General features: G+C 49.2%; 1 protein-coding gene across 1 annotated transcript in view; it reads right to left on the bottom strand.

The window, feature by feature from the left end:
* CACNA1D (calcium voltage-gated channel subunit alpha1 D) overlaps nucleotides 1-22,110 on the bottom strand; it is a 322,101-nt gene extending 299,991 nt beyond the window's left edge. The window contains 3 exon segments of the mRNA XM_034658480.1: nucleotides 15,577-15,682; nucleotides 19,421-19,730; nucleotides 21,677-22,110. Coding sequence (XP_034514371.1) covers nucleotides 15,577-15,682; nucleotides 19,421-19,730; nucleotides 21,677-21,743 — 483 coding nt within the window. The 5' untranslated portion in view covers nucleotides 21,744-22,110.
* Nucleotides 22,111-22,153: the final 43 nt, after the last annotated feature.

Here is a 22,153-nt window from a genome sequence, read left to right as displayed (position 1 = left end):
AGCTGTCTTTGTTGTCTCGCACAGTTTCACAGGCAGCCGGGGTGGAGCTCTTTGCTGTTGCTAAGATTAAAATGTTTAACTTAACTGGTATCAAAAGTACATTTAAAAAAAAAAAGGCAAGAAGAAAGAAATCCAGAAACTTGTCTTCATAGTCAAGCCCAGGGAACCCTCTTGGGAACTGAATTCTGTCTGCTTGGGTAAAGCACCCGACTGACAGCTGTAAACAGTCATTCATCATCTGTTCCAAGGACCCCGAAGCCCTGGCAAGGGTCAGGCATAGATACTAACTCCCCAGACTCTGGGGTAACATGACAATGTGTCTTGCCCGGGATGTGGGGAAACCTTTACGAACCAGGCTCTTGTGGGGAGTGAAACATCTCACTTGACCATCTTCCTGGGGCCAAGGGCTAAAGAGCAGAGCCTAGGTGGAAGAATTCTTGGCATGAGACAAAGTCTAGCAGATGGAGAGACTGCAGACTTCAGAAGTCGGACTGAAGTAGAGAGGCTGTTCTGTTTAATAAGCACACCAGAGTCACGTAAATAAGAGCCATTAGTAATATGGCCATTCCTCAGAACATTCCCCAAATGCCACTGTCTGACCCTCTTCAAAGACCATGACATTCCTCTCACCTCCCGAGATCCTCAAAGATAAGAAAACTGGGTTGAGGGCAGATGTGATTTGCTTACAAATAACCTTTAAGAAAAGGCTGTGAATAAGGTCAGTGGATCAAACTCAATCACCCCATTTTTAGCCAGAAGCAAAGCAAAATGAAAAGCAGAAACTGGCTCTGGAAGCAATTCTGAAGCATTCCAGCATCACTGGGATGAGGGTGCAGCCCCGACAATAAGTACTTTGAGGGGGGCACTGTGTTTCTGAGTAAGTTCTGGTGTTTTCATTAAGCAATCAGTCTACCAAAGGTGGGGGGGAGGGGGTCAGTCGGGCACACGTGAAGGCTCTCATTCTGCTCCCAGGCTGGAAAGAGACACCATCAGGCCTAGGTTAAGGAAAGAGTCAAAACAATTAAAGCAACCTCAGGGTGCCTGATGCAGACACAGTGATGCTTCATTAAATAATCACTCATTTACCCAACTGCCGGTGCCAGGAGGTGGGGGATAAGACCGAGGCAAGGCTGGGTCCCTGCCCACAAGGCGTTCGCGCTCTTGTTAGAAATCAGAATGGCACAAGGTCAAACGCAAGCAAGTCTGTGGTTCAGAGAACCCAGTTGCTTCCACCCCACACGCTGGTCTTGAACTTCCACAAAGCACACACCAGCTGATCTCATTGCTCCAGCTTTAGCACGCATGCACGCACACCCACACAGGAACGAGTCAGGACCCACCCAGCTGCAGGCTGGGACTACACTCATTTCACTTTTTCATCACAGACCAAAAGAAGAGAGATCTAGGAACAGAGTGAAGATGTGATATTAACTATGCCTATTCACACGCAGAACCAGGAAATAGCATTTGCTTGCCTCCGGGGCTGGCTGGGTCACAAGCCTATCCATTACTAGGCAAAATCATTTGTGGTTTGCATTTCATGAGCAGGGTGAATTCCACAACTCTCAAGGAGCTCAAGGAACAGTCAGGACTTCAAATAACAGCTGGTCTTTGAAAATCGTGAAGGGTGGGGGTGGGTCCCTGGAGCTTAGATCTGATTGGTTTTGTTCTCTGCCCACACTTCAGCCTCTCCCCAGCACCGTCACTGTGGCTGTGCTGGCGGGGGTGACTTTTCTTCCGTGGGGGGCCCACATGTGGCACTGGCATCACAGGGAGACAAGAGTGGATCTGGGACTCAGCCTTGCACTGCCTTCCAGTGGGATCCAAGGAAAGGTGAAACTGGGTCCTCTCCCTGGAGTCACTCAGCAGACAATAAGGATTTTCCTTTGTAGGTATACACTGCTTTCCAGACGACAAAACACTTTCACACACATCCTGCTAGGCTTTCACTCCCTACTTTATGACGAGGGAGGAAAGGGGGATCTCACAGAGAGCATGAACTCAAGACCACCTGCTTCCAAATTGAGCATTCTTTCCATGCCACACCTCAGACACACAGCAGGGCACAGCCCTGAAGCAGTGCAGAAGGACCGAAGGACCAAGGACCGGTTTATAACCTCAGGGGCTTGGAGTAATTCAGTTAACCCCTCTGAGCTTCATTTTCCTTATCTGCACGACAGAAGTGCCAGTCCTAGGGCCTGAATGGTAGTGAAGACCGCTCAAAGCAGGTGGAAAATGCTTAGCCTGGTACCAGGAATTAAAGGGTGCAAAGTGCAAGGCACGGGCCCTACAAGCACTGCACTGAGGGCAATACTCTCTCATCCGAAACGTCAGTGTGGCCGCAAATACCAATTCGAACCCCCAAGCCATACTTGGTCTCTCTGCTTTCCGTCACTGAAGACTATGAAACCGGGCTCCCTGCTGCTGAAAATGCTGACCTCAGCACGTGGGCAAGCTCAGCGGCAGCCTCTCCAGAGCACCACGGGTTCCGCTGCCTCCACGAGGCCCCACACGTCTCTCTCTGGGCTGCCAGCAAGCCCCGAGCTGGGAGCAGTGAGCGGCCCCTAGCTGAGGCACAGGCAAGGGCATGCCCCTCCTCCCACCTCCATGCGCTGGGCCACAAGGGCCAAGAAGTGGGATGCTCACTAGAGAACACAGGGATTTAGCAGGCATGGCTTGTAAGGTGGCTTAAAATCCCCACAGCGCTCCCGCAGGGGAATTCAGACGGTCCCCCATGCTCAGACACTGCTGACCCTTGAACTTCACTGGAGAGGATTCCTAAGTAAACAATGTCTTTGGTAAACTGTGGCTCACATGTGTTCTTTCATGGGCTCCTCACAAAGACTCCATGTTCCACAGGACACAAGTATTATCATCCCCATCTTACAGATGGGGAAACCAAGAACAAGGCAGGGAAGAGAATGTGTTCCATCACAAAGCTGGCGAGCAGAAACCTGGGACCCAAACCTAGCCCCGTCGAGCCCAATCCTCTGAAGTCTCTGCTCTCTGAAAGACAAGACACACGCTGAAGACAGGAAGACGGGGAGGCAGACCCGGGTGGGCCCCAAAAGCCTGAGCAAGTGAGGCCTGAGGTACAAGGATGTTAACAGTACAGACCTGAGGTCCAGAGGGTTCCCTTGCCAAATCCCTTTTCACCCTGTCAACGATGGGAGGCAAATATCCCCTCATGAGGCCCAGGTCACAGGTGAGGAAATGGAGGCCAGGGACAGCCAGGGCTCCAGTGAGCCTTAGCTCCGGCAAGCCCCGTCCCATCTGCAGGCCTCGGTCTCCCCCCTGGGCGACGAGGACTCCAGCGGCCCAAGAACACAGCGCGGTGGGAGGGAAAGGCCAGAGAGCTCTGCGGGCTACCTCTGCCACTTTTGGCTGTCAGCTCTCCCGCCCTCCCCGCCCCAGCAAGGCTGCCCGCTCTGTAAGCGTGAGCGATCCTCACAAGGCAGCCACGAGAGTGAAAGCAGACGCCCTGATGGGGGCACCTGCGGGGCACTAGTGATGGTCATTATTCCAATTCTAGACGTCACCCGGTCTTCCTGTCTGAGCCACAGCAGTCAGGCCAGAACTCTCAACACCTGTTTTGCTCCTTAGAGCTTGTTTTCTTTTCTCTCCTGAATAACAATTAAATCAAGAGATGGTCAGGGGTCTCCCACCTGGGCCGAGCAGGAAGAGCTGGTAAGCAGATTCCTAGTTAGCTGAGAAAGTAGCCTGTGAAGACACCCCCAAGCCTCAAGGGAGGGTGTTGAGCTCTGGACTTTTCTACCCTGCCTACCCCCAAGATGACTCACTGTGTAGAGGCAGGCTTCAGCCTTCCCAGCTGTGGCAGAATCAGATCCGGACAGTTAAACCAGCCCCTTTTCTTTCCTGGGTGTTCCCAGGGAACGAAGCAACCCTTCTCTGTTGTCTAAGCAAAGGCGGGGTACGGTGTTGGCCTCCGTCTTCCTCCTGCTAACTTCTTTCAGGCACTTCCTCACAAGGGCCACCCAACACCCTCCAGTGCCACTACTGCCTTAGCTGGGTCAGTCTGGTGAATCCACTTTGCGCTGAATGGCTTTGGAGAGCAAACCCCCAACCCAGCAAACCACCCAGGAAACTTCCCCAGTGTGGCTCACCCCATCTGCATTCTGCCACTCCCTCACTAGGTCAGGAGCAAGTAGGTCTGTCTTCCCAAGCCCCAGCTTCTTCCTTGGTCTCTGAGGCTGAGGACAGCCGTCCCTACCTCACACAACTTTACAGAGGCTTAAGGACACGTCACTGTGGCTCACAGTCATAGTGACCACTCACAGTGACTCCATGTTTTCTAGGAGCCAGGGTCTGGGCTAACCCCCTTAAGCCACTTTATTTCTTCTTTTATCAAAAAGGCACAGATTTGGTGAGAAAAAGCAGATTTCTGGTCACAGGCAGTGACCAGCCACACTGGGGACTAAACGTGGTCTGACTCTGGAACCCATAACCCTAACTGCTCCATCCCACAGCTGTCCAGGGCTCAGCACAAACCTCGGACCCACACCACCAAAGCTTCCTGCACCTTCCACTTGTAGGTAATGCTTTTCAAGAATTAAAATGCGAAACGAATCTACTTCATACCCAAATGTAAACTTCTCTACTCATTCCCATTTTAACTGAGTGATTCAGAAGGTTGGCAGAGGGCTACAGGGTTGCTAGAAACCTCCATCCACCCTGATTCTCTCCAGCCACAGCCCCCCATCTAGAAATGCCTCCTGGTGGTGGGAAGGAGGGGGCATGAAAAGTTTCTCTGCCAGCCCCCAAACGTAGGCTCCAAACCACAGCCAAAATCAGGAGTGGAACAGCAGTCCCAGAGACCCATCTTGATGTTCTGATGCCGCTCTGTCCCTCGGCTTCACCTTCCTCTACTCAGCCTTAAGATGGGATCAGCCATGAGCCTCGGCTTCCCCTCACAGGCCGGGCGGGGGCGCTTAAGTCAGAAAGCCCAGGTGTGGACCCTGACCCTGCCAATTCCTAGGCCTTGTGGCCTCTTGTAAGCAATTGAGCCACTCAGAGCCTTTGCTCCTCACCTGGACACTGAGGATTCCTCAGGAGTTTATGGTAAAGATAACTGAGAATGAAAGGCTACTATGTATACGGAGTCCCCCAGCTCAGGAGATGTCAACCATGCACTAGTAACAAAGGCAATTACCTCCATGCCTCCAGTTACTGTCAAAAGGCAGGGAATACACCCCACACTAGAACAAGGTTACGGGGGAGCAGCTGATGCTCTCCTGCCCTCCCACCGGCCTGTGCCCTCTTTCCATGAAATAATGCAGCTATGTCTGGTCAAATGATTCCTGCATGTTGGTATGCGTGAAGAAAGAGAATAGTTTCTAAAGTAAAGCAGGGGAAGGAGTGATCAAATCTCTCTGGGAAGAGAAACAAACAAAAAATGGAGGCGAGAATGGAAGGTCCACTGAATACCCAGCATGCTATGAAGAGGCATTCTTCTGTCATCAGATGTTCTGGCTGTCCCAACTGCCCCTGGTGGTCTCAGACCCTGCCCGGTCAGAGGGGGAGTGCCTGGCTTCACCCCAAAGTCACAGCTGTAACTGGAGGGCATGGGAAGAGACCGTGCGGGAGACAGGAGACTGGGCCTAGGTTCCCACTTGGTTCCTCTGTCACCATGGGACCCTGGGCAAGTCAACTGCTGGGTCTGAAAAGGAACACATTCATCTGCAGGTCTCCGGGGCCCTTCCTATCCCAACCTCAGCCGGTCCGTGATTCGAGTCCAGCCCGACTCTGCATAAATGCGAACCGGCCAGCTAACCGACCTACGGCGGCCGTGTGGTCTTCCTGCTGTCGGCGAGCTTCCCGGCTGGCCAGATAAACGTACAGCAGCGCTTTCTCTACCCTGACCACCCTAGGTCCACCCCCGTGTCCTTCTAGAAAAAGACCTCTTCACCACCCACGTCCTACCAAATTCTTGCTGGGTGTCGCTACTCCCTGGAATTCTAATTCAACTCTGTAGATGTTTTCCTTTCGTCCCCTCCTGATAAAACGTCCGAAAAGAGCGTTAGATTGATTCTCCATTAATTTATACTTCAACAATCAGAATTTGTGAAAGCCTGAAGAGAAGTTCATTTTTGCATTATCGTGAAAAAAGGACTAAAGAGGCTAATTACTGGCTGGTTTTGTACAATTTAAAAGCAGTCATTTAAATATAAACAGTCATTATGCTCCATTGTTATCTATTTACTGAAGAGCATTCAGGGACATGTCTTTTTAAAAAACATACTGGTCACTTCCGCAGTTCATGTCAGAGTAAAATAAAAAAACCACATCTCTTCGAGCATGAGGGGCGTGGAGGGGTTCTCTGCACTAAATCATAGTACCCTTTTATATTCTGACTTAAACTAGTTAGGACAGGAAGCAAATGTGTTTAATGGCCTCTATTTTACACATAATAAACGCTCAAAAAAGTACTTTATGCATGATTTCATAATAGCTGTGTTAAACTGCTTTTTCAGCTTCCCAGCTTTACTTCTATAGTCATTTATGCAGTCCAAAGGCAAAGCTCTCCTAGAACACAGAAGCGCCTTCCCAACGCCACAGTTCAACGTTGCCCGCTCACCCTCTGGAAACGACGAATCCAGAGACCATCTACTCGCAGGGTGTTTCTGACTCTGTAGCAAAAGCACAGCAATGCCACGGCTCCCCATGCCTGACAGTGTACTTTGTACAAGGACCCACGCGCACATGCCTCCTTGGATTCGGCTCCTAAAAAGTGCTTCTCTGAATGAATGCAGCTGCTTCCCATTGTTGGGAGGATAAAAGTCCTGTAAGTTAGGATGTGCCTCCTTTGGCCACTGCTGCTGGAAACCCTAAAGGCCAAATCAGTGCCCAAGTGTTAGCAGTCCGTTAGCTTCCAGCCCCCGGGCCAGGTCTACTTGGTTTTGACGCCACATTGCCCCAACTTGCACCAATTTCCCTTTCCTAAGCCGCTTCAGAGCTTTTGGAAGTAGGGGGGACATAAACTCTATCATAAATACCATAATAAGAGCGAGATTTTACTATGTGTGAAAATAAAATAATTAATAACTGAAGAAGATGGGACAGTCGAAACCTAGCAGGTTACATATTTTTCTTCCCCATCTGGAAGGAACATAAAGGCAGTGTTCATCTTGAAACTGTAGCAAGCAAATACTCCAAAACAAAGAATCAATGTGTGGGTAAGGAACTTCCTTACCTATCAGCCGCCTAGAACGAATGTTCCACTTGACAGCACGACTGTACCAAACCTGTAGCGGAGTAGTTACACAAAATAAGGCAAAGAAGCATAAGCTTCGGGGCCTTTCATCTGGATCCATGGTTTGGAAGAGATTAGAAAGCCAGCACTCAGGGTCTGTGGACTTTCTGCTCTAACCAGAGGCTCTGGATGCCTGCCAAACATCCAAGAGGAAGGCTGAGCCCCACTCCCAGAATTTCCCTTCCCATAGCTGAAGCTGGAAAACACGTGAGGTCACTCCTTCGAGTGAAATGACAGCAGATCTCAAGGAGATGTGGGGGAGGGAGTTTAAATCGATACGGGCTTAGTGGAGGGCGATGTGGCAGTGAGTAAGGAAATTAAAAATGCCCTGTCCTCCCACCCAGAAAGCTGTCTCCTAAGGACTTACCCCAGAGAAATGTTTCCTTGCGCACAAAGAAGCACATACAAGGGTACTCGACGCAGTACTGCTTGAAACCGCAGAACTTCAGGAACTAACCTAAACGCTCATTAGAAAGAGAACCAGTCAACCATGGCACATGCATACAGGGAATATTTTACACCAACACGAAGTTGTGAGATCTCTACATACAGATATGGAAAGATCTGTAAGATACGTTACGTCGGGGGGAACGAAGCTATTTAACACGTGCGTTCTGCTCCCACTTGTGTAAAATTTAAAATACCCAAACTGTATAGACACACACTTCAAAATGCACAGGGTATAGACACACAGAGACACAGTGAAAAGCAGTTCTGAAAGGATCACACCAAACTGAGGACTGACTAGAATGAGCTGGAGGGGTAGAAAGGGACTGTCACTTGATATTGTTTTCATTGTCTGGAAGAACGCATTCGCATTCGTGCAAATCTTGAATGATGGCTAGTCGTAAGAATGCAAGATATGGAAAACAAAGAGGATTGTTCTCTGACCCCGGGTGGTGGGTTTTCCTGGTCACAGCGAGCCACAAGCCAGGGCGGCTCAGGCTACACAAGTCAGGGCCACGAGAGCCTGGTGTGCCCCACAGAGCCAAGTCTCAATAGCATATCTGTTGAATAATGGTGCTTTGCCCTCCTGCCTCATACACAAGGGTCCATACAGCTCTACAAAATTATCTGTGAGCACGCTGTGCTGGACACAGGAGGCAGGGAAAAGTGGGAGCCTTCCACCCAGCCTGCTTCAAGGCCCCTCCCTCCTTCCCAGGTTGGGTCCACCTGCCAGCCTCATTTTCCCTGAGCAGCCTGCAGCCTGCCTTTCCTCCCTCAGGTCAGCCTCCCATTTCGCTTCAGCCTGCCCCTCAAGGTCACTCATTCAATAATTTCAACAGATGTCCTGTGATTTCTAGAATTACCACTCACCCAATAGGGAGAAGGATAAAAAATTGGCAGAAAGAATTGCTTGGAGGTTCAGGAGAAGAAAGTCATTTTCCCCAGCCTGGGCAGTGTCTGGGGCCCTGCTTAGCGATAAATCACTAGAAGGCTTCACCCTTCAAGGTGTGTGTCAAAAATACCCATCCATCCATATACCCACCCACACCCCCCCGACACACACACACACACACACACACACACACGACTAGTCACCTTAGGCAGTTCCTCCTTCAGCCCCATCTTCTGCTTTGCTCACTGTGTCCTCCTCCCCACCAGGCATGGCCAGCTTTGCCTGCCCAGCCACACGGCCTTACCGTCCACAAGCACCCCAACTGGAAGAACTCCAATCCCACTTGAATGAAAAAAGGAAGACACCTTCTGCCACTTTCCTTACTTTGATGACACAGGCAGAACAGGACTTGGGGGACATATCCTGTGCTATTGCTGGCAGAGAGTCCCCGGAGTCTGAGCACAGTAGGAGGCAGAAGCAGGAAGGCTACCATCTATTCCTGGATGACCTGCCAATCTCCCACCCCCATCCCCACCCCACCGCCAGGACAAGGACACCCACCAGCATCCCTTCCCGTGGCACTGCAACCAAGCAACAGCAACACCTCATGAGGCCCGTTCCAATAGCTCAACCACTCCAGTTCCAGAGCTTCCACAATTCCTTTAGGGCCTTTCTTAGGGGAGGAGCTGTTGAGGGTCTGTTCTGGATCCCCAGCACCACCCCCAGTATTTAACGAGACAGAAGGATCTCCAGTGCTGAGAGAGTAGTCCCCTCTGATTCTGGAACTTCTCATATTCTGCAGACAGTTAAAAATTAAATTCTGATGGGAAAGGTCAAAAAAAAAAAAGAAACTACCCACACATCTGCCACAGGGGTCTCTTGTTTCTCACATAATCATTCGTAAAATACTGAGCTGAGGTTAAGGAAGGAATGCATCTCCCCTCCAACCCTCCCCCAGATGGGCTAAAGGGGCTGAACACTTCAGACCGGTGTGTGAGGGAGACCCGCGGCAGGCCAGCTGGACTCTGCCAGAGACGCCCGAGGGCTGGGGTGTAGGGTGGCATCCTCACACCCTCTTGTAAGCCCCCTTTCCAGCTGTCTTTGATAGGATTTCTATCCTTTGGACTTTCCAGTTCGCTAAGTTAATAAATCACACAAACGCACACACATATACTTCTTTTTTTTTCAACTAAGCCAATTGGAGTTGTATTTCTGCAACCCGTCACCCTACAAGGGCTGGCTAATACACCAACATATCCAAATACCTGCACTCTAAGACGGCTCATTTTTAAAGGGTCTGAGCAAGGAAGTTCCAGTGTGCAAGGTATGCCTATAAAACAATGAGATTTGCTTTTATAACAAACCAACCGAAAGACTGAGGACCCTATTGAAATTCTTAAGGAACTTCAATAGTAGTAGATCTGAATTCTTTAAGAGCCCGATTTGGTCTCTGAAAAACTGTCAACACCCGATCAAAGTCCGCTCAGTAAAAGAGGGAGCCTGGTAACTTGTTCTCTGTCAAAATGAGGTAGGACTAGAAAGGACATGTGATTATCTGTGCAGGACATAAACTGGCTCACGTTTTATGATTAGGAAACCAGAGCTGGGTCAAGCGTTACTACACAACTGTATCTACTCTGGTCACCTTGCTGCTTTCCCTCCAGCCACCCTTCCACAGACACTCACACTCACACACACTGCACATACAACACTGAACACAGAAGCCAGCTTATGACCTAGGGATTCGAACACAGACCCAGCTTGTGAGCTAGGGATTTGAAAAGTATCAACAAGTACTTGTCTTTCTTCCTGCTTCAGATATAAAGAGTTAAATTTGCCAACAAAGACATGATCCTGAAATTAAAGGCAAACTGACAGGTGTTTCCTGGGATTCTCATTAATATCGGACAACAAAAGTCGGCCTCTCAGGCAAACATTAATCATTAGCCAATTGTTGAAAATTAACTTCTGATCCATAAGGACATACCATGAAGCCCTTGTACAGCCATTCATGTATTTATTCCCTCATTCCACATGCATTTCCTGGTGCCTACTGTGCGCCAGGCACAAGGTTAGTCCCCAGCATGACAGAGACTAATCAGACGCCAGCCTCTGTCTCTAGGAACTCATACGCTGGTTTCATCCAAAGTCACTCAGCTAATGAGCTTCTTTAAGCAGGTGGTCAGACCCCGGAGCACAGGGGCGGAACCACCACACACCACACCACTCCCCGCAGCACTTATAAAAAGAGGCTGAAAGGGACGAATGCCGCAAAGAGGAGAGTTTACGTGCTCATGGCAGGGCAGAAGGAAAGCCAGTACTCAAACTCAGGCAGGTGGGGTGGGAGGCAGGAGTGGATGAGGCTCAGAGGAGGCTGGGCTGTGAAGGCAGCAAAGGAGCTGTCCTAGAACAGACAGAATCTAGTTGTGCAGAAATAAGAGCTCACAGTTCAAACAGAAGGACAACGTAGCAAAGATACAGTGTGCAGAAGGTACAGAACTAAAACCCACCTTACAGGCTACACCCAACGAACCAAGTTATGAAACTGCCTTTCAGTCATTCTCACTATGCACAAACACTGTGACATGCTGAACTATGGGACTGCACAGATTCAATGAGCTCACGTCTTAAGCTCAGGAAACACGGTGTATTGGGATCTCAGTCACGGAAGAGAGAACGCAATCAGGGTACACTGTCCCACAACATTCCTGGCCATTGTAAGGCCTCTTGCAATGGTCCCACTGCCAAGAGTCCACGGCCAGCACTGCTGCTCAGGGGCGCTCCCACCGCTCAGCTACTCTGAGCACAAAATGTGCTGGAAGGCTCAGTTCTGACACCCGGCTCCCAGGCCCCCTTCAGCCAGAGGTGCTCGAGAAGCAGAGTCACAAGAACCTCAGCTTTTCAGGAATAAGCACTTACAACGTCCCACCCGCTCCCAGCTAAGGACCTCCAAGGAGTCCACAGAGGGACCTGCCACCCAAGGAGATCCCGAGTATAGCTCAGAGGAAAGAATGGGTGAGGTCAGGCCCAGCAACAAAGCGGGTTCTCCAGACAGCCACTGCGTATCCCAGGCCAGGCACTGTCGGGGATTCCAAAATGATTCGCTAAGACTTGTATCCTGAAGATGCTTGGTAAGATGTGCATATGAAAAACTCAAACGTAGGGTATTTTGTATATGAAGTGCCACGAGAGAGGTTCAAATAAGAGCGTTACTTCGGGTCAGGGTGGGAAAAGCCCTCGTGGAAGAGACGTATTTGAGAGGATTCCTGAACTCCTCCAGGGGCTGGAGTGGAAGGGGCACTGCAGGTGAAGAAGAGGCCAGAAGGTAGACAAGCACATGGAAGGAGTGTTTAGGAACTATTGGTGGGCAAATGCGGTGGGGGGGGCACGGCTGCTGGGAAGGAGGGACTCAGAAAGCTCAGACTGCCCAGGAGGACCTGGCCACGGCGACAGGGTCGTGGATGGGGAGGACCGGGAAGATGCGAGGGGTTCTGCAGAGGCTAAATGTCAACAGGCTAAGGGGAAAAAAACAGGCCTCAACAACAAGATGAGGAAGGGGGCAGGAAAGGGGTCAAAGACTTGGTAAGACCTCCTGCTGAATGAAAGGAGCATTATCAGAGCCCCTGGTAGGAGCCACTGTGCCTGATAAAGGGGTCGAGAGGCCTGGGCCATGGGCCTCGCCCTCCAAGGCTGGCATCATTAGCAGACATCAGCGGAGATCCGAATTGGCAGGTGAGCACCCCGATATGTGGGGCAGTTCTCATCTGAGGCGACTTAGCACTACAGACAGCGGGGCTCAGCCAGGGGCAGGTGGCGCAGACAACTTCGACCCCGTCCGTCCGTCGGCCTCCGAGATACTGAGGCCTGGGATGCAAGAGAGGGCGTCCTTCCGCACAGTGAAGCACGGTGCTGTAAGCAGCCCCGCTCTGACACTCCACAAAGCAGAGCTCCCCGCTGCTCCCCACCCCGGGCTAAGAAGAAATTAAATAAATGATATACACTCCCAATAAGTGGAACCGAGGAGCTCGCGCTACAGACCGAGCCAAGAAGGGTCTCACTGTGGGAACTCAGTCGTACTGTTTCCATGGCTTCAACCTCCACTCGTCCCTGCAGGTCCACAAATGAAACTGCATAGAAACTTGAGACTGTTTATATTTAAAAAACAAACAAACAAACAAACAAACAAACCTAACCCTGGGAAAACTTGCTGCCCCCAAGGTAGTCTCCAGATTCCCAAAACTGGCTCAGTTACAGGCCACCCAGAGCAAACACGTTGGCCCGATGGGGATGGCCACACTTCTTACCCGATGGAAGCAAGCATGTCACGACAAATGACCTGTAAGAGACAGACAGAGCCTAGCACAAAGCTGGCTCTACGGGTTCGACATACACATTTCCCACAGAGCTCCGGAGCAGAGAAAACCATCAGCTCCCTGACACGTGCAGCCTTGCAACCCATATCGGTCTCTGCCCTTTGATTTGCCATTCATGTTAACTGAAAGGTATTTACTACAGATGAAAAATAAGCTTCGTTCGGCCGCCTCTAAACCGATCCCAAAAATAGAGCAATCACTTTGGTATAAATTGGGTCAAATGTATTAAAAAAAAAAAAACAAAAAAAAACAAAACCCGGCTCCCTGGCGGGAGCACTGACATGACATGGGACCTTGCAAAGAGTCAGGGGGAAATCCACCAAGATCTTCCCTTCCCACAGTGGGAAAGGAAATATTTAAAGAGTCAAGCAGAGAATAAACTCCTCTGGCCATGTGACCATCCAAGTGAAACAAGACAGAAACTCCAAGGCTCTGAGTTTCAGAACAGTAAGAGGTCAAAGGCGTGTATGTTGGTTTTTAGAAAGGCCTGCCAAACTAATCCACTGCCTCCCTCCCCCCCTTAAAATACCACTGTTTAAGAATTGTTAAGAAAGCATCCGCTAGGGAGGGATTGCAAGGAAGAAGAAGAGAGTTTTATCCATTTCCTATATTTTATTCCCTTCCTCATCAGCTGAGAAATCCAAATGGTCTGACGGCAGATATCAGTGCCCTGAATTTCCCTGAGAAAAATCAGAATATTAATTGGCTTACCCACGCAGTTACATTAATTATTCCATTGATCTGAATTAATCTGCCTTTCTGAAAGGTATTTATTTTCTAAGTTTGTTTAATCATGTTCTCTTGAGCTACAAAAAGCAACAAACTGGGTCACCATCCACGTTGTTAAATTTGGTAACAAAGCTGACACCATCTGTGGCCTAGACTCTGATGATCCGTCCCCATTGATGGGGGCTTTTTGCCACTTCTGCTCTTCCTTTAAAATGATCATCTAATGTCACATGTCTATGACCAAGTCAGAAGCTGTTTAAAATATCCCGAAGCACGCAAATCACCGCTAGCACAGTACAAACCCACACTAACGGTAAATGTGTACATGTGTATCCCAGGCCTGTTGAGTGATATTTTCAGTAGCAATGTCCAAAACTTTTTTTACATTCTCTAGAAATCAGACTATAAATGCCCAAGTATGAACAGACATCATGTTATATCTGACATATGCCACAACATTTTAAGTGTAACATGAAATCCTGTATGTAAGCCATGGAGTCTAAAATCACAAGAGCATAATTTCAGTTTCTTCAGAACCCAGCAGAGCCCCCCACACACAGCAGTTCTGCCTTTACACCACTCACTTCGTTACAAACAGCCACCCTACTCAAATACAGCTTCAACATGGGAAACCAGAAACAAATCTAGCTCAAAGAGGAGAAAGCAAAACCAGGGAGAGAGCTGTTACCCAGCACTGGCCCCCTGCTCCACCTGCCTTTCTGCACAGCCTCCCCCAAGGGTGCTGCAGCTCCAGAAAAATCCTGACATGGCTTCTGAATCATCGAGAAAAGATTACAGAATGTCAGAGGTAAACACGATCCCAGTGATCTTCTCATCCGGCCCCCTTGACAAGTGGGTGAATGGCAACGCAGAAAGGATTTGGGAAATGCCTCCCAAAACACACCTTGTTGTCCCAGCTCAGTGGGACAAGCTCCTAGTCCTAACTCTGGTGCTGTGTCGGGCTTGCTTGCTTTCTTTTTTTTTTCTTTTCTTTTCTTTCTTTCTCTCTCTTTCTCTTTCCTTCTTTCTTTTTTAAGCTGTATCAACCTTTCCCAAAGGAAGTTTCATGAAACACTGGTTCCGTGATGTGTTCTGCCAAAAAACTGTTTGAAGAATCCATGACCAATTACTTTTAAGGACTAGCTGAGTTAAACAAAATGAAACCGGTTTTTTAACTACAGACCATCCCAGAGTTCTTACTGAGCTAATGTGCACTATAAGTCTTTAGGAGGGCAATAAAGTATGTGGAAGTATCCCAATTTATTTAACCCTAGAATCATTTTATCTTGGGATAAAATGTATCTTCACAGGATACTCATAGTGGAATACCACAGCGTATTCTCCAAATTATGTTCCATGTAGATCTATTCGTTCTGCTGTATTCTGATGCTCTAAAAATGAATGGTTCATGTACAAAATCTATGATAATTCTCTACTTACCAGGAAAATTGACCAAACGAAATACCCACCACTCCTAAGTAAACACAAAACAAAACAAAAGCAGCTAATATTATCTGGAAAAGAATGGTAGACAGCAAAAGCCTATGCGGAGAGAAAAGTTATTTTAAAATCTGCTACAAACCTCTTCCATAAAAAAGTGCCACATCTATTTATGCAAGATTCATGACTTTAAACACTTTCATTCAGTATAAATTTGAGAATACAGGTCAGAGGGCACAACACACACACACACACACACACACACACACACAACAACACACACACAAACCCACCGTTGCAAAGCTCCAGGAAACATCACATGCATAGCTGTAAACTTCAACCACCCAGAAAGCCAGCTGCCAGTTTAAGTAGAGAGCAAATGATAACCACACATCAGGACAAGCAGGAACTCAAAGGACACTTACCAAGTTATGATTTGTTGAATTAGAATCATCTTCAGGGAATGGGATGTAAATAGCTAAGGCCACACAATTGGCAAAAATAGCCAATAATATAAATATGTCAAATGGTCTGAAAAATTTTGTTAAGGTATATATGTCTTATGCAAACATAAATCCTTTCTCTCATCACACTCCCGATCACACCACTCTTGAATCACTTTTGAAATGAAAATTATGCACACGAATCCTTTCTCGACCCGCTGCTGTGACCACTGTGTCTCTGACAAATGTAATCGTCCGTGGTCATCTGGCAGATCTTCTTATCGAATGACTTTTCCGTGTCCTTTCCTTCTCTTGCAAGGATCATGTTACATTCAGTCTTCGCTGTGCATTTTATATTAAAACCTAAACATACATCCAATTAGGGCACCCTCCAAACCATGTTTCTGCTTCTTAAAGTTTTAAAAACGACAAAGGCCTGAGAACACTACATTCCTGGCTGGTGTAGACACAAAGAGAAGTCCTCATGAGACAAATCTCTTCCACAAATCCTTGCCTCCATGTGTTAAAGCCATTTTCTTAGGGGCTCTTCTTGGCTGGGTCAGTTTCCTGTCTGGACCAGGGCAGGCCAAGGCACCAGAACTTTCTGCATTCTACCTGTGACTGTCTCGTGGCATGTTCCAATACCTCAAACACTGTAATAAGCAAGCCGGGCTCCGGCCCCTTCTCTGCTTCCTTTACTAATCAATGCCTATCACTGTTTCAGATTACAGCTGGACTGGGGCTCGGTTTCTAATGAGCTGTTACTGCATTCAATTTATAAACAAATTAAATAAAAAGCCATAAGAAATCAGCACCAGACACTTGGAAAGTACAATTGAACAATTCTAAATCTCGGGGGTCTGTATGGAAGAAATCACTTTGAAATCAGCTTGCAACAGATACTTGCTTCAACATTCTGGTGTTATTAGGAGACATTGTCAAAACTGGCAATGCAAAATTTGACTTCTGCCAAAATGACTGTTTTTCCTCTTTTGGCTTTCAGGCTTTCCGAATGCATGCAAGGTTTCTGAGCACCAGCATAATGTATGACTCTGGGCAGGGGGGCTTGATTTTCTAAGTGTTGCTGCCATAACCTCACTCACAAAAGGCAAAGCCACTGGATAAGTAAACATCTCCGAGTACTAGAGCTTTGAGGATGTGAACAGACCCTTCTCCATTCATCCTGATATCCTTCTGGGAAATCCAAAAATGCTGAAGGAAACAAATGCCCCCTACCTCTCTGGGGATACCCTGAGTCTTAGGAAAACTCAGCCCCTTAAAGTGTTTCGACACTTACTGAAATAAGGACATGAATGACATTCCTCTCCTACTAAATTTGATGGGTTTATTTTTAAAGCCAATTAGCTTTCACTCATATTTATTCTTTTAATACATCTAGTATTACAAGATCTCTTATCCAGGGATCCAACCTTAAGACAGTCCCCTTCAGAAAACTTCAAGACCCTCTTTTTGTTTTTCTCTTTTGCCATTCCTACTGAAATTTTAAAAGCCAATTGCCCCAGTGTTATCCTACACAGAAACACACCTGTGGTCTCTCCTGTCCCCCATACCAACATTCTTCCTTTTTAGTTCCCAGTACCCAAATGATAGACCAGCAAATCCGAGAAATACCAGTGCCATTCGGAAAAGCCAAACACTTTTTTTTCTTTATGGTGGTCTGGTTGCAGTTCCCGGTGTTGGTGGATAACTATCTCACTGCCACAAGATTTTTACAAGCCACGCAGAACAGAGCGATAGAGAAATAGAGGGGTCTGCTCCCAAAAATACCTTCTGATAAAGCGAACACTCCTCATTCCCCAGGATGCAGGACTCTCTCGTCTCATATGGGTGTACAGACCAGTGAGGCTCTCACTCTCCCAGTGCACACTGGGCCTGACACAGCTGGCTTGCAGAGAATTCTATGAGCTGCTCCCTGAACTAGAAGGCAACTGTCACTGGGAGAGACAAACAGATCATACGTTGTTTAAAGATCTGTTCTACAGACTGTCCCATTTGCAGGCAGGCTTGTCCCTGCCTTGGCAGCCATATCCCCTAGCTCCCATACACATGTGTCCAGCCACGCGGGAAAGGGAGTCAGCAGCACGCTCCAGGAATTCACTCCGTACACAGAAACTGTGATACACAAATTACCGTGCACCAAGAGAAATAGCATCAGGCCTCCCACCTCACTCCACGTGAAATGAATGACCCCAGAAAGGCCTCTGCTTACCCAGAGTCATGTCAAGCCAACTTCTGGAGGGGGGGATCTTCCCAGCTGAGTGCAACCATGCTTCCAGCTGCTGCAATGCCACTGAGGCACACCTTAGGCACCTAGCGGCCTCCGGGCTGACACTAGCGTTCATTCTCAGACTAGAAGAGAACTTCCACAGAAAACGCAACCCCAGCTACGTGAGAGACACCGTAACTGCCTCTAGAGAGGAGACATCCGTTCTAAAAAGGAAGTGCACACGAAAACCCCTCAAATCCTACCCTTGGCATTTGGCTGCCCTCTCCAAAACCTCTCTAGACAAAGCTACCTCATTTTAACTTGTGTCCGTGAGCACAGAAAACAGCCAGCGACAACAGAAGGCCTACAGAGAGCAACCTCACTAGGCCCTCAGGTTATAAGGGGGTTTCAGCTCCACCTTTCAGCTGGTGGCCCATAACCTCCCTCGGGAGCCCCTTCACCCTGGCTGCGGTGGGGGAAGCCCGAGATTCACACCCCTTCCTGTGCCTAGGAGCTACTCTACGACTCCTGTCAGGCCCAAATACGCTTCTGGGAAACGGAAATGCTTTGTTTTACCCAGACGCATGAATCATCTGACTAATTAGAAAGCCATTTGCTCAGAAAGGAGGCCTCAGTCAACCTTTTCTGAAGGGTGGCAGTAATTGGAGACTGGCCTCCAGATTTGGGGACGGGGGCGAGCAGGCCGAGCACCCTAGGTTTCCAAGATCTGGGACGTAACCAGCATCCTGGGGCATGTGGAGTTCAATTTTAAAAATACAAAGGAGACACCCAGAAATGTAACTCCAGTCCAAGGACACAGACAGAATGTTTGATAAAGGCAGCAACTGCAAATTCCCCACCGACAGACTGCTCTCTAACTCATGAGGGCTCAGGAAGAAGAGGCGTGCCCAAGCCTCTCCCTCCACAGGCTCCCTCCCGCTCACGTTTCAAATGCTTTTTTGGAACATGTCAAAAGGAAATTCCAGGAAGTCATAGCATTGATGAGCAAATTGCTCCCTGCCTATGAAGCAAGTGTTCATATTTGTAGCTACCTGAACACTCAGAATCAGCAAATGGCAGAGCTAGAAGCGACCTCAGCAGTCGTTGGGTGTTTCAGAAACAAATTCTCAACGTCGGAATGGGAAGATGCCACTAAAGGTCAAAAGGTATTTCTTTCTAGCGGAGCCTCATACGGTCTTTGTGTTTTAAATCAGCACACTGCATCTGCAATAGGTTCCATGCCTATCCAACAGCAATGGTGGGTTTAAACTAACCATCTAGCGTCAAAGGACCAAAGGTCAATTTCCTATTTAACAACCACTTTGAAGTTTCAGGCCGTCACCCCCTCCCTCCACCACACACACACACACACACACACACACACACACACACACACACACACACACACACACGGAGAGCAACCCCTCTGCACCCTGAGGAGATAGGAAGGTATATACAATGAAACCCCTGACATACAGCTTTGCTGCTGCTCAATGCCAGACGGCTATGACTTCCTAAGTGCCATTTCAGAAAGCAGATCCTTTTAAAGAACAGATGGTAAAAGAGAAAATGAGAAAGACTTCCCCCAAAAAAGGATACTTCCATTCCACTATACTAATGCAGGCTCTTCGGATGGGGTTATTGAGTGACAAACAGAAAAGGGCGCGGGCAGGTCGGCTGTTGGACGAGTTACCCTGTTTTTTGCTCTTGGCGTATTGCTGACGTTTTCTTTGGGAGAGAGATCCCACAGGTGGGGGTGCAGAGGTGCTCATAGTTTGGGCAGCCTTGGCCTGCCTGGCAGCATCGATTGCAGCTTGCCAAGACAGGACGGTTTGCTTGGAGCTATTCGGCTGAGAAGTTGGTCCTTCACCAGAAAGAGGGAGTGTGGTGCCTCTTGCATAGTTTGCCTCTGGGAAGAAGGAGAAAAGGAAAAATGAAAAAACAAACAAACAATGAGAATCCAACGCCAGAAAAAAAGCCAAGGTGGTCTCCCATCAATAATGGGGGGGAGGGTGTATGGTTTCAACATTTCCATTTTGAATCTCATGTCCTATTTTTCAGAAGCAGGAGTGTGGTCAACCAGAGCAGGAAGAGAAGTCCACGTGCTGGGCCCTGAGCGGCAAAGGGCCCCTGGTGCAGTGGGGGGACTGCCTCTCTACATCCATGTCTTCTCGAGGACTCTGCTAGTGCCTTTCTTCAAACGGAGGTCATCCACACTTAGTCCACCCTTTCTGACTTTTAAAACCCATGGATCTCTAAGGAGTTAATAGATAGGCACAGTAGCTTTTCTCCCAAATAAGAACCACGATCACCACCAGGGGAAAAAAAAAAGGCAGTGCCAATAACTCAATAGTCTTAATCATTTTCAGGATGTCACTCCAACATCTTTGTACAGCCACACATGCATTTTTTTCAGCATAGAAAAAAAAAAAAAAGTCCTCCACTGGCACCAGGGCAATACCAAAAGCCCCATAACAAATATCTAGATTATGCACTGACACTTCCTGCAAATGAAAATTCATGATGCTTGGGACTCATTTCCTCCACAGGCTTCCGAAAACAGAAAACATCTTTAGGGCTTTTTTGCATTTTAAATTGCAGCCGCAGCAGCCAAGCCAGCATCCAGAGACACAGTCAAGGCAGGCAGCCTGCACCCCTACACCTAGGAAGGACAGGATGGATTACGCCAGGGGCCCTCAAGGCCCAAGCAGGAGTCACCTAAGTGCAAGCGGGCATCTAGGCACAGGGGGCTCCATGTACAAAGCCCCCTCTGACTTTGGGTCAGGCCACCACCCAGGCAGGTCTCCCAGGCACTTGCCTACCTTGAATCACAACCTCTTCACTGAGACAGAAGTCAAAGTGAGAGTGGTGGCAAAGGTAGAGGGGCGGGTATTTGCAAAACCAATTCTTGCTAAGTAAAGAACAAGAGAGAGTCAAAGCAAGCACTGGTCTGCCTGCCCAGTGAGAAGGAGGCCACGGGGGACTCGGGGCTCGGACGGCAGCAGCCCGGAGCTGGGGACCGAGCTGGGGAGGAATCCTGCGGAGCCTTCCCTTGGGAAGCGCTCTCCCGGGAAGGCTGTGAGCCCACAGAGGTTGGGGGTGGCGGGGCGCCGCCGGCCTCCAAGGAGGAGGTAGGAGGGCTGACCAGAAGCTGTTCCAGTCTCCATCGACCCAGCCCGGCCGGCGTGGTGNGGGGCGCGGGGGGGGGGGGGGGGGGGGGGGAGCCCCACAGCGGCAGCGACTCCCCGGGCATTGCTAGGTTACCGACGTGTGCACAGCGGCTCTGGGAACGGGAATACGCTCCGCCCGACCCCCTGGCCGCGATTCCGAGACCTGGCCTCCCTCTCCAGGGGCGGGGTGCGCTTCACCCACCGTCGCCAAGAGGGAAACCGGGCAATCCTAGAATTTTCCGGATGCCACTGGAGACCAAGGGGCGGGGAAGGAGGGGAAGGCGAGAAGAGGCTGGAAAGGGGGCTCAGGCTGAGGACTAACAGCCATCCCCCTTCCATCGCTCGGGAGCGTTGGAGGAAAGTTGAGCCCGAGGACACTGAACCTGAATCACCTCGGCTTGCCGCCCCTCTGGCGGCACAGTACTCCAAGGACTCCACGGCCGCCCCCACCCCACAAATGCAGAATTAACTCTGACATTCAAGGCCTGAAGGGGAGAACGGAGTGGCTGTCACGCATCTCCCCTTTCTATGTAGATGGTACCGAGCTAGAAGCATCCTCTCCAACCCCCTCAACCCACCCAGTGCATCAGTGACGGGAGGGGGTGGGAAGGAAGAGGGGGTGGGAAGAGGAGGACCATGACAAGGATGAGATCTGGCAGCGAGTGCCCAGGCTCTGGCTGCTCACCGTTCGCGTGGTCCGCTTGCTGCTGCCGTTGATGGTGCATGTTTTTCATCATCATCATCATCATCATCCACGAACATTTATTGAGCGCCTACTGTGTGCAGGGCACGGTGCTGGGCGTTGGGGCGGGGGAGGAACGGGTAAGGGGGTTACCAATAGGTAGGAGCCGCGGTCCCTGCCCTTATTGTCGCTTCAGCAGGGGGTGGGGAGGGACGGGGACAGATAGCAGAAAATAAGAATAATTTGTAAAAACCGCTCGCCACCCACGCTCCCTCTTTTTCAAAAATGGAGCAAAATAAACTTTTTTTAAAAAATAAGATCAGATGTATATATTATCTTAATAATATATACATGTAATTTTTTGCTGCAAAGGAGAATTGGCTTGGTCCCCTCCTCTAGCGGAGGGACGCCGCGGAGATGCCGGCCCGGCCGCCGGGGCCGCTCGGAGCGCCCCCCATGCCCGCCCGCCCGCCGCGGTGC

The sequence above is a fragment of the Ailuropoda melanoleuca genome, chromosome 4 (genome assembly GCF_002007445.2).
Source record: "Ailuropoda melanoleuca isolate Jingjing chromosome 4, ASM200744v2, whole genome shotgun sequence".
In the NCBI taxonomy this organism is placed as follows: Eukaryota; Metazoa; Chordata; class Mammalia; order Carnivora; family Ursidae; genus Ailuropoda; species Ailuropoda melanoleuca.
The sequence above is the reverse complement of the archived record's forward strand: the minus strand, read 5'-3'. Positions and strand labels throughout refer to the sequence as shown.